Raw genomic sequence first — 12455 nt, 5'->3', positions numbered from 1 at the left:
GTCATCAGATCCTTCCTCATTTCCACTACAAAGAAACCAGTTTTAAATTTCCAGAGAGCTGAGTGGTTCTTATCTACAGATCGGAGTTAATAAAGACGTGAATACTATGTTCTGACACCCATATTGATCTGAAAGTCACAAAGCTCCCTCTAGCACAGCGCGCTCCTTCCTCTCCTCAGCCCCTCTCTCTGCATTTGCAAGTTCTGTTTGCCTTGCTCTTCCAGCCATGTTTCCTCCCTCTCCCACAGACCCTCACTCTTTTGGCAGAACCAGAAGTTAACCTAGGGTGCTCTACATAGCACCAGCCTTCTCCTTCTCCTTCTCCTTCTCTTTCTCTTCCCCCCTGTCCCCCCACCACCACCGTGTGTGTGTGTGTGTGTGTGTGTGTGTGTGTGTGTGTGTATTTGTACATGATGCACACAAATGGGTGTGGCATTTTGTCTAGGCTCCAGCCCAGAGTTACCTGTCAACAGCCAGGTGTGCCTGACTCGATATAAAAAGGACTGCTTGCCCCCTCCTCTCTCTCTTGCCTTCTTGCTCCTGCTCTGTCCTCTTGTTCCTTACCCTCTCTCTTCTCATGGCCAGTCTCCTCTGCTCCTCCTCCTCCTCCTCCTCTTCCTCCTCCTCTTCCTCCTCTTCCTCCTCCTCCTCCTCTTCTTCCTCCTCCTCCTCCTTCCTCTTTCTCTCTCTCTGTCTCTCTCTCTGTCTCTCTTTCTCCCCCCTTTTTGTCTCTACTACCCTCTTAACTCCCCTCCCCATGCCCTGAATAAACCCTATTCTGTACTATACCATCCTGTGGCTGGTCCCTCAGGGGGAAGGGGTGCCTCAGCATGGGCCTGCAGAGGCACCCCCTTCCCCTACATCTGACTGCACATCACCAAACATATTCCTTCTCTTCTTATAAAACACAACAGTGAGGCCATGCGAGCACACGCAGAAGGACATCAGGAGACTTCTATCACTGTCCCCCTTCCCACCTTGAGACAGGGTCCTTCATTGAACGGGAAGCTCACAGCTCTGCTGGGTTGGCTGGTGGCAAGCTCTCAGCACCCACCTGTCTCACCCCACCCAACACTGAGGTTATGGTCATGAGCAGCCACACCCTTCTTTCTGTGTAACTGATAGTGATTCAAACTACAGTCGTGCACCACAAAGCCTGACATTTTTAAAGTTGGCTCTAGGATCATACATACTGCGGTCCTGCTTTTGCCACAAATACCTTTTCATAAAACTGAGCCACCTCCCAGACCAGAATCAGAGTTTTTAATCCCTACTCACCTTTTTTACTACGTAATTTTTATTACGATATTTTTGAAAATTGTTTACTGAACTGATTTGTGTTGTGATTCAGCCTGGAACTGGCTGAATGGCTGGATTAGGCACAGGATGAGATCTACAGAGGGTAACAATTTCTACCCTGGGTTACAGGTCACAGGACTCGGCTCTTAGGATGAGATTAATGTATGGATCCATAACTCTATTTTTTTAAACAACTTTACAGTTCTGGACTTTTACCTATTATAGACTCTTATTTTTAAAATTAATTTTTTTTAAATAATTTTCTATCAAATGGGTAGGATATCCAACTTGCAACATAAATGTTTTATGACTGGGGAAAAACTAACGTGTGACCTAGCTCTGACCCATCCATTCTTCCTCACTAGGTCGTTGAATTTCCGCTACTGTAACATGTGACTGTTACCATTTTACTAGCGTATAAACTCAACATAAAGAGAAAATAAACAAAGCAGGGAGAATTTACCGTGCAAACACAGTGGCCAACAGAACAACAGTGAGAAGAAATAGGTGCTCTTGGTTCCTGGACCAGAACCAGTTCCCAACATTCCATCCTTTAGGATTGGTTTGATTTGGTTTGGTTTTGGTTCGATGTTTATAGTAGAGGAAATTGCCTCCATTTGAATTGTGAGACACTAAAGTAGTTTCTTGCTCATGTTGTGAAGTCTACCACACGGTGTTTCAAACTGAAAAATGTCTGAAATGGATTCTTAGAAGTTTATGAGGAGAACACTTCAATCCAAAGGCATTTGGTGTTACAGAGTAGAAAAAGATTAGCCTTAAAGTCAACTATAAAGTCACATCAGCACATACAAAGCTTGAGTGTCGGGTTGGGGATTTAGCTCAGCTGTAGAGCGCTTGCCTAGCAAGCGCAAGGCCCTGGGTTCGGTCCCCAGCTCCGAAAAAAAAAAAAAAAAGGTAAAAGCTTGAGTGTTTCTTAACCCGTGGGGATAGGATCAGGTCTGTTAAAGTACCTATCATTTTACCAGACAATCTGACTCAAGTGGATGATCCCCACCCATGACATCTATTACAGAGCTCCACCTAGGCACGCCAGAAGGCAGCAAGTGACAGTCCAGGAGGCTGGAAGGACTTACACGGGGTAATTCACCTTAACTGGGGTTCTAAGCTGACAACAGTTAGCAAGGCAGTGTGGGAAGGGGGAGGTGAAGAGTGGGCAGGATTTAAAGAGAGTGAGCAGGTACGAGCCTGTCGTAGGCGGCGATCATAAAGTTGAGGAGGAGACTGATGGACTGCTCCACGCTGATTTGGTGAGTGGAAGGAAGGCGCTTGTTCAACTGATAGTAGATGGAAGAGATGACGGTCTCCAGGCGGGACACGCTGATCTCCGTGGTGTGGTCCAGTGTGTTAAGGCCATTGTCTCGGAAAGCTTCGATCATGTTCCAGATATCAACGAGATGGACTAAACCAAAGAAAATAGACTGTCAACAATGTTTAGTAACATTGTTTAATAAACGATGTCAACAAGGGCAGTGCTACCTCACAATCGGATATTTAAATCGATCAACCCATTTTTTTAAGCTTAAAACAAACAAACAAACAAACTCTTTAGCCAACACTAAGAAACCCATTGCATGACAAGATGTAGAATGTTCATTCTGGACATCAAGAAGCTGCCCCAGAACAGGGCTGACCACCTGTGTTAGGTAATTGGTATGTTGAATCTTTGTAAATAGTGATCCCTGTGACCTCTATCAGCTGATAATATAAAAGAAAAATACATCAAGAATTACTCGTAAGAACTTTCCAGCTTTTAAAACAAATTATTGACACATTTAGTTATTTGAAGTGTGGCGCTGTTGGTATGTACGGGGGTGGATGTGCATATGCAATGGCAGGTCAAAAGGGGCAATATTTAAGAGTTGCTTCTTGGGCTGGAGAGATGGATCCACGGTTAAGAGCACTGACTGCTCTTCCACAGGTCCTGAGTTCAATTCCCAGCAACCACATGGTAGCTCACAACCATCTGTAATGAGATCTGATGCTCTCTTCTGGTGTATGAAGACAGCTACAGTGTACTCATACATAAAATAAATAAATAAATCTTTAAAAAGAAAGGAGTGGCTTCTCTCCCTCCACCACATGGGTTCAGGGGATTAAACTCAGGTCATACATCAGAATTGGTGGCAAGCGCCTCTCACCACTGAGCCAGCCCAATTTTCAGCTTGTTTAGCAATTTGCCACATCATTCTGAATCATCTTTATTTATAATATTAGTCTGGCAATTTTAGCAACATTCTACATCTCAAATTTTCTTCTCTATGGCCCTAAAAAGAAGTACAACTGTATTAAGTATAACTCTACCATGTCCAGCCTACTCGAAACTCAGAACAACGTATCCTAAAGACAAATTTATTTAGATTTATTTATTTGGGTTTATTCAAATCCATTTCTTTAAATTTAAATTTGCTTTTAAACAAATTGTTTTAAACTGTATTTTGAGCAAATCAGATAGGTGTCTCCCTGGATCCACCCTTCTCCTTGAATAAATACTGGATTTTCACTCAAATTTAAATAAACTCTTGTGCTTAAAAAAAAAGTGTGTGTGTGTGTGTGTGTGTGTGTGTGTGTGTGTATATTTTTATGAAAAGAAGCTGGGTGTGGTGGCTCGTGCCTGCAATCCCAGCACTCAGAAAACAGATTGTTAAAAGTTCAGGCCTGCTTCAATTCAGTGAGACACTTTCTCAAAAACTAAGGTTGTGAGTGACCGGGGACAACACACTGTCATCTGATCTCCCTGGGGCTCACGCACGTGGGCATGAGCACCTACATGTACACAGGTATAGAACGCACACACACACACACACACACACACACACACACACACATATATACCTTTCTCTGGGCATGGAAAATAGAGACAGGAGGATCAGAAGTTCAAGGTTATCCTCAGCTCCATAGAGAATTTCAAGCTAGCTGGGGCTACAAGAGACCTTGCCTCAGAGTTAAAAACACAAAAACAAAACAAAACAAAACAGGGCTGGACATGATGGCTGCCCAGTGAGTAAGAACACTTATTGTGCAAACATGAAGACCTGAGTCCAAACCCCAACAGCCCATATAAAAGGCCAGGTATGTGGCAACCTTTCCACTTGGCCAGGTCCTGCTCAGCTTGCATCAGGGCCTAGCCAGACAAAGACGGTTACAGAAAATCACAACCAGTCAAACTGCAGAATATAAGTAAGTGATCGTGTATTGCCCAGCCACAACTGATACATTTACAACATAACTCCTATGTCCAAGGCTCAGAGAACAGTGCAGAAGAGGGGGTGTGTGCTGGCTGGTTTGTGTGTCAACCTGACACAAGCTGGAGTTACCACAGAGAAAGGAGCCTCCCTTGAGGAAACGCCTCCATGAGACCCAGCTGTAAGGCATTTTCTCAACTAGGGATGAAGATGGGAGGGCCCATTGTGGGTGGTGCCATCCCTGGGCTGGTGGTCTTGGGTTCTACAAGAAAGCAAGCTGAGCAAGCCAGGGGCAGCAAGCCAGTAAGAAACATCCCTCCATGGCCTCTGCATCAGCTCCTGCTTCCTGACCTGCTTGAGTTCCAACCCTGATTTCCTTTGGTGATGAACAGCAATGTGAAAGTGTAAGCTGAATAAACACTTTCCTCCCCAACTTGCTTCTTAGTTGTGATGTTTGTGCAGGAATAGAGGGTGCACGTCAGGGAATCAGGAAGTCCGCTGTGATGATGTGCCTTCTACCCATGGCAAGAAATCTACGCCAAGAAGTCTGAACAACATGGCTGCCTGAACAAGACCAAACAAAGACAATACCCACAGACATGCCAACACGGAAGAAACCTAACTGTGGAAGAGGTACGTGACAGGGTGAACTTTGACATTTCAAAATCCTAAGCCATTCCCAGTGTGCTCTCCCTGTCCTGGGCCTATGGATCAGATGTAAGCTCTCAGCTACTGCTCCAGCACCAGGCCGGCCTGCCTGCTGCCATGCTCCCAGCCTTGACAGACCTACTCACCTCTGACACTGTGAGCGGCTGATAAACTGTCTTGGGTCACTGTATCTTAGCGTAGCCATGAAAGTAACTAAAACAGTTAACACCATCTGCGCCCTGAGGCTCGCAACACTGTATACACAGATCACACTCTCCCAAGAGTGACTATGGGAAAAATTACAAAGCAGGATGCTCTAAGATAGTGCTTTGGCAGTTCTATGGCCTCTGCCCACACCCACCGCATATGTATTTAATACCCAGCGATCAGCCTCTGCCTTTCCTCCTCTCCCTCCCCCTCTCTTGTACATGGGCATACACACGTACATCTAGATACACAGAGGCTTCATAAGCACTCTTTTAAACCTCCCTAGCTGCACTCTGGTCCCTTCTTTCTCTCTATTCTCCTTTTGTATTACACACTTTACGTTAGCTACAGCCCATCAAAGCAACTTCGAGAAGCACTTAATGGGCCGTCATCCACAATTTGAAAATTAATGCTTTGGAAAATGACAATGAAAATAACAGGGCCGCAACCCACAACAGCATGATAAGCTCTAAGAATTTAGTATTTATAAGTCTGTTCTTTCTTTTCATCACTATGTAGCCCTGGCTAACATGGAACTCGTAAACCATATGTAAACCAGGCTGGCCCTTGAATTCAAGGAGAGATGCCTGCCTCTAAGACGTGTACTACACCGTGTACCACCGTGTACTACCGTGTACTACTGTGTACCACCGCACCCCAAATCTGGCAGGGTATTTTATCCTTTTGTGTAACTATTTATTTATTTATATATGGATGTTTTTTATCTGCATGTACATCCATCCACACACCAGAAGAAGGCACGGGAGCCGATGTTATAATGATTGTGAGTAACCATTATAGGTGCTGGGAATGAAACTCAGGACCTCTGCAAAACCAGTGCTCTTAAACACCAAAGATTTTATCTTTAAAAGATTTATTTATTTATGTATATAGGAAGGGTTTTTAAGTTTTTAACATCTGACAGAAGTTATCATATGTAAATGACTTGCTAGAGTCACTGTTTATAATGAACGGTAAAACTTAGTCTTTTAAAACAGATTTTCCAATTCTTAGGCTAATGTGCTTTACATTATACAAAGCAGCCTCTCATTAACACAAGTGCATACAAGAAAAGTACAGCAGTCCATCCTCACAGACAGTAAGAGAATATGTATGTATACGTATATTTGTATATATTTTATAATCCACATGACAACAGTTACTTATTAGTTAATTTGTATTATAGTACATTTATACTAAATTTAATAAAAAAAATCAATTTTCACTATGTCTGTATCAAAGTATCAAGACCTTTTTTTCAGAAGCTAATAACTATATTAATTTTGAACAAAAGATTTCCTCCCGATTAAACAACATTACTCTTGGTCACGTCAGAACCTGTAACTAATCCTTAGTGCCGGTGAGCGGGGCAGGCTCATCAGTGCAGGGAGTAAAGGCAAACACTGTGGACCTGAGTTTGGTGTCTGGAACCCACACAGTGGAACAAGGAAAATGACTCCTAAAAACTGTCTTCTGCCCTCCGTGAACTACAACATGTGCACACATGTGTACACACACACACACACACACACACACACACACACACACACACACACATACACACACATACACAGAAAATAAAATTGTAATAAAAAAATCCACATTCTAGCAGCATTACTTATAACATTATCGATTTTGTTAAGCATTTTAAGGGACACAAGAATAAAATGACAAATTTGTAATATTTAAGTCACACAGAATTGGGGCTGGAGAGATACCTACTGCTCTTCCAAGGGACCCAGGTTCAGATCCCAGCACCCATGTCAGGTGGCTTACACTGCCTGTCACCCCAGCTACAAGGGATCCTCTGCCTCTGGCCTCTGGGCATCTGCACTTGGTTGCACATGCTCGCGTGCAGACATACACTTAAACACATAATTCTAAAATAATACAAATACATTCTTTAGAAAAAGACAGATTTAACTAGCCTTATGAAGATACTGAAATTATTTCATAATATCAGGCGCCCTACCTGCCCACTGAAGAAGTAAGAAGTGACTTACGGTTACACCGCTTCTGCACAAATCGTAACTTGCATGCTGTTCTGTACGTTGATAGTCGTATGACATCGAAATTCTGAGCACCTGAGAAAAGCACAAAGTGAAAAGCTGAGCTGCGCTGAGCGTCCATTGCTGAACGGTAGGCGTGGCTCCGTGAGAAGTGCACGGGTGAGGAAGGATGAAGAGACGCCTTGCACGTGCCCACTACAGGCCAAGATGCTGCCAACAGCTCTGCCTTCAGCTGGGCAGGGGAACTTGGAGAGGGGGGCACTCGATGGCACCAGTCAGAAGGCTGCAGGATCGGGAAGGGACAGGAGAGTGAAGAATGGCAAAGAGTCTAGAGTCAAGAAGGTCAACTCGAAGCCACGCAGTGTGGCTGAGGCAGGAGGACTGCTACAAGCTTGAGGCTAGCCTGTACTACATAGTGAGACCCATTTCAAAGAGGTGAGGAGAATGAGTCAAAAAGAAGTCTCTAGATCGCAGCCTCAGTCTGACTATAAAAAGGGCCTGTCTGTGGCCATGCTTCAGATCTCTCTCCCGGCCGTGGCCTTGTGGGTAAAGGGAACCGGACCAGCTAACTTTAAGGTTCTCTTCTTACTCTGTGGCCACCTGCCCTTTTCTATAATCGGTCACAACGGTAGTTCTCTGCTTATAGGATACTATGCCTCTCCTCACATAGTACCACTACCACCTCAAGTGCTGGGGACTGAATCCAGGGGATATGCCAGGCAAATGCTCTTCCACGGAGCTACGGCCAGGCTGTTCTTTACTCAAACATGTCTCACTAAGTAGCACTCGACTTGAGCTTGCTCCATACCCAGCCTGGCCTTGACCTTACGATTTCCTGCACCTTTCTATCAAGAAGTAAAGATTGCTGAGTGTGGGAGCACACATCTTTAACCACAGCACTCAAGGGGCAAAGGCAAGCAGATCTTTGAGTGGGAGACCAACCTGGTCTACATAGCAAGGTCCAGGCCGGCCAAGACCGCATAATGAGACTGCATAACGACACCCTGTCTCCATTTTGTAAAAAAAAATAAAATAAAATAAAATAAAATAAAATTAATTTTTTAAAAAAAAGTATGAATTATTTCCTTCCACTTATTCTTGAATATGGTGGCTAGCAACCAACCATAGCTCCAGTTCTGAGAGATCCCATGCTGGCTTAAGGACTCCACAGGCACCAAGCACACATGTGGTGCACACACGGACACATAAGATAAACCAGAGCCAGGAACAGTGGCTAATGCCTGTCATGTCAGCACGTGATGGGCCAAGTAACAGGACTGCTACATGAGCTCAAGTGAGACCCTACTTAAACACAATAAATAAAACTACTACTACCCACCAGTGGGAGAAGCAGATGTATAGGGGCCCGAAGACACCCTTCTTGCACCCTCTCTCCATGGAGTACCCTCAGCCTCCTTGGGACCCTGCCAGCAAAAAGACCATCTCCAGATGTGGCCCTGCAACTTAGGCCAGAAGCATGGGCCAAGATAAACGTTCCTTTATAACTTAGTCTGGATATTGTGTTATTAAAAACAAAAATGGACTAAAACATAAAGAGTTCATATAACACAGTGTCTTAAATGCTTAAACTATTGTAAGCATGTTGAATAATTTTTTTCCACAAGAATAGTAGCCCAGGGTCCTCAAAGTGGTTCCTCGTGTATGGATCCTGAACAACCTGACCGTGAAGGGGAGACCCAACTCTAACACTGCGCTGAGATCTCCACACGTGTGCCCTCATGCACATAAACAGAGCAGCAGCACAGGTGAGCATCAAGGATGGCTTTCCCTGTGGCAGGAGGGTTCAAACCTTGAGACAAGATGAAGTCAAGACCTCTCAAAGGTAGCCACCTCAGTGAGTGAACTGGGAAAAACAACAACACGATTCACAAAGGAAAACCGTAAAAGGTGCAAGCTTGGCTCCCCCTGGTTTGTGTTTTTTAATATTTGCATTTAGGAACCGTGGAGCTAGCCCAGCAGAGAAGAAGAGCACTTGCTGCCCTTGCAGAGGTCCTGAGCTCAGCTCTCAGCATCCACATTAGGAGGCTCACAACCACATGTAACTACTGGAAAGCCAGAGCCCACTTCTAGCACGGACACAGACACATGCATGCATATTTTTTAAATCACGCATATTTTAAAATGGCAAGGAAAAATAAAATAATCAAATGGACTATATTTTCCAAAAACTGGCTGTGAGAGTTTTAAAAGGCAGCGTGCACTCTATAAAGAAAGCACTCTACAATAGCCTATCGGGCCTGTATGACTTTGAAGGAGGTTACGAATGTTAATAAGCTTGAACTTTAATGGGTAGGGTAACAAATCCTAGGGTATCCAAAAAGAATATACCTCAGTCACCACGGAGTAAAGGGAGCTATGGAATGAAGTTCGAGTCACCCAAGGGGAAGCATGAAAGGAGGAAACAGTAAGAAAGGACTAAACTGTACCGTGGAGATGGCCAAGTCAATAAGTGCTTGCTGTGTAGACATGAGGACCTGAGTTCAGATCCCTGGTATCCATATTCAACACCAGGCATGATGGCATATACTACTGTAATTCCAGTGCAGGACTGCAGAGAAAAGCTGCATCCTTAGGCTCACTCGCTGGCTAGCCTAGAACTCTGAACCTCAGGTCCCAGTGAAAGACTGTCAAAACTCAGGAACAGCAGCCAAGATTGACCTCTGGCCTACACACACATGTACCTGTTCCTACACACACACACACACACACATACACACACACACACACACACACACACACACACACACACACACACACACTGGGGGGGGGAGGAAGAGAGGGAGAGAGGGAGAGAGGGAGAGAGGGAGACAAGGAGAGAGAGAGAGAGGACAAAACTGAAGTATAAACCCCTAAAAAATATAAAGGTTAAACAGAATAAGCCATGATGAGGCAAAGGCTGTCACGTGGGCTTCCTTGCCCCCATTCTTGGTTCTGAAGACTGAACCTGGGGACCCTGGGCAAGAACTCTGCCACAGCACTACATCCCCAGCCCCAGATTTTTTTTTAAATGTCTTTTAAGGTTTTTTTCTTTTAACTTATTCACTCTACATCCTGCTCAGCTCACCAGAACACTAGGTCATGAAAAAGTGAGGGTCCCCAAGTGTGGCTCCATGCTACAGCATTTGCCTACCATTTAAGAGGACCTGGGTTTGAGCCCCAGCACCACAAACAAAGAAATACAAGGGAGAATTACAAGAGCTGAAGTTCTCTTCTAAAATAATAACACGGGGCATGGTGGCACATGCCTGTAACCTCAGCACTTAGGAGGTAGACATAACAGCATTGAGCTTGGCCTACAGAGACCCTGTCTAGAAAAACAGGATTGCTATCTAAATAGAAAGGTAAGCATTAAGACTAATAAAACGACCTGAGGAAGATTATCTAAATCATCTAACCCCTCAGAAATACTCCTGTGTGCTAAGGCTAAACGTCAGGGATCTATCTCTCTGGACATCAGCAAAGGTAATTAATTATTCTGGAGCGTAGGTGGTGCTGGGAACGAGGCTGGGGCATCCCAGAGTAGAAACCAATGCAACTTCTCCTATAAAGAAAGTGAAGAAGCTCAAAAGGCCACACAGAGGGAACGATAATTTATCTGAGGTTCATCCACCAGAGTGAGTGTTCTTCGCAGAACTTCAGTCATTCCCAGGGCCAACCCCATCCCCTGCCCCATGGTTATTTAGGTGCAGCCCTACAGGAATCACTGTTTATTTGTTTTCCCCTTTGGTCTGCCTCACCCTATCAAGACAGCACCAGATCTGGGGTTATAGCTCAGTGGGAGAGTTCTTTCTTAACATACACAAGGTCCTGTTTCAATTCCCAGCCCTTAAGAAAGAAAAGAAAAAGAAAAAGAAACAGGATGGTGGTGGCACAGGCCTTTAATCCCAGTACTTGGGAGGCAGAGACAGGCACATCTCTGAGTTCAAGGCCAGCATGTTCTACAGAGAGAGTTCCAGGGCTACACAGAGAAACCCTGTCTCGGGCGGGGGCTGAGTAGAAAAGGCGACCCCTGGGAAGGCGACCTGAACGTGCCAGCAGGCAGAGCATGAGCAAGCCTGCAGGAGACAATGCCCAAGCGCTGGTCTAGTCACATAGCCCAGCCTGGCCTCAAAATTACTATCCTCCCAATTCTGCCTCCCAAATGCTGGGATTATAGGCATCCCACTTAAGAAGGGGTCTCACTATGTAGCCCTCCTGTCCCACTCCAAGCACTAGCATGACAGGAGCCTGGCCACACCCAGCTGTGCAGTAGAACTCATGTCTTTAAAAAGGCTTACAAAGACTAATTCAGACGAATACTATACAGGAATCCGAGAGCCAGCAAGAGCTTCTATCTTCCAAGTGCTGGGATTAAAGGTGCGAGCCACCACTGCCTGGCTAAGTAATAGTTCCATCAGTTAGAAATTGTATGTTGTTGGTTGTTAGAAGCCTCAGAGAGGGAGGAATGGGAGTTGCAGAAGCATGGTATTGGAGCATTCAGAGCACAACATGTAGTTTACTTGAATTGACTTGAGACTTGAGGTCTTTCTTTTCTTTTCTCTTCCCTCCTCCCTCTCCTTCTCCCTCTCTCTCCTTCCTTCCCCTTCCTCCTTCCTTCCATCCCTCCCATTCCTCTCCTCTCTCCCTCCCTCTAGGGTCTCACTATATAGCTCTGGGAAGCTAGGAACTTGCTTGATACCCAGGGCTAGCCTTGAACTCACAGACCTCTTGCCTGCTTCTGCCTCTCAAGTGCTTTGAATTGCTTTCTTAGTTAAGATCCCAAAAAGTGGATTGGGGATTTAGCTCAGTGTAGAGCACTTGCCAAGCAAGCACAAGGCCCTGGGTTCGGTCCCCAGCTCCGGAAAAAAAAAAAAGAAAGAAAAAAAAATCCCAAAAAGTAAGGCAGACACGGAATACCTGTGATTTTAAGTCATGCCTACTGATTAGAACTCTTTCTGCAACTGTTATCATAAGCTTATGGTGGTGATAGTAGTTAATGATTAATACATTATATAAACTACCTTTTACTAGACGCTAGACATGCAATAGAGAGAACTAAGCACTGGAACAATAGCACTGTTGGGAAAAC

At 44.8% G+C, this 12455-nt stretch overlaps 1 protein-coding gene across 4 annotated transcripts in view; it reads right to left on the bottom strand.

Annotated features, from left to right (window-relative positions):
- Dtnb (dystrobrevin beta) overlaps positions 1-12455 on the bottom strand; it is a 192794-nt gene that overhangs the window by 159303 nt on the left and 21036 nt on the right. For all 4 annotated transcript variants that reach the window (XM_032909066.1, XM_032909068.1, XM_032909067.1 and 1 more), the window contains exons 3-4: positions 7361-7441; positions 2506-2719 (exon numbers count right to left, since the gene is read on the bottom strand). In XM_032909066.1, the coding sequence (XP_032764957.1) occupies positions 2506-2719; positions 7361-7441 (295 nt within the window). The remainder of the gene's footprint in view (positions 1-2505; positions 2720-7360; positions 7442-12455) is intronic.

This window comes from Rattus rattus, chromosome 7 (assembly GCF_011064425.1).
Source record: "Rattus rattus isolate New Zealand chromosome 7, Rrattus_CSIRO_v1, whole genome shotgun sequence".
Lineage (NCBI taxonomy): Eukaryota > Metazoa > Chordata > Mammalia > Rodentia > Muridae > Rattus > Rattus rattus.
This window is presented reverse-complemented; position numbering and strand designations above follow the sequence as displayed.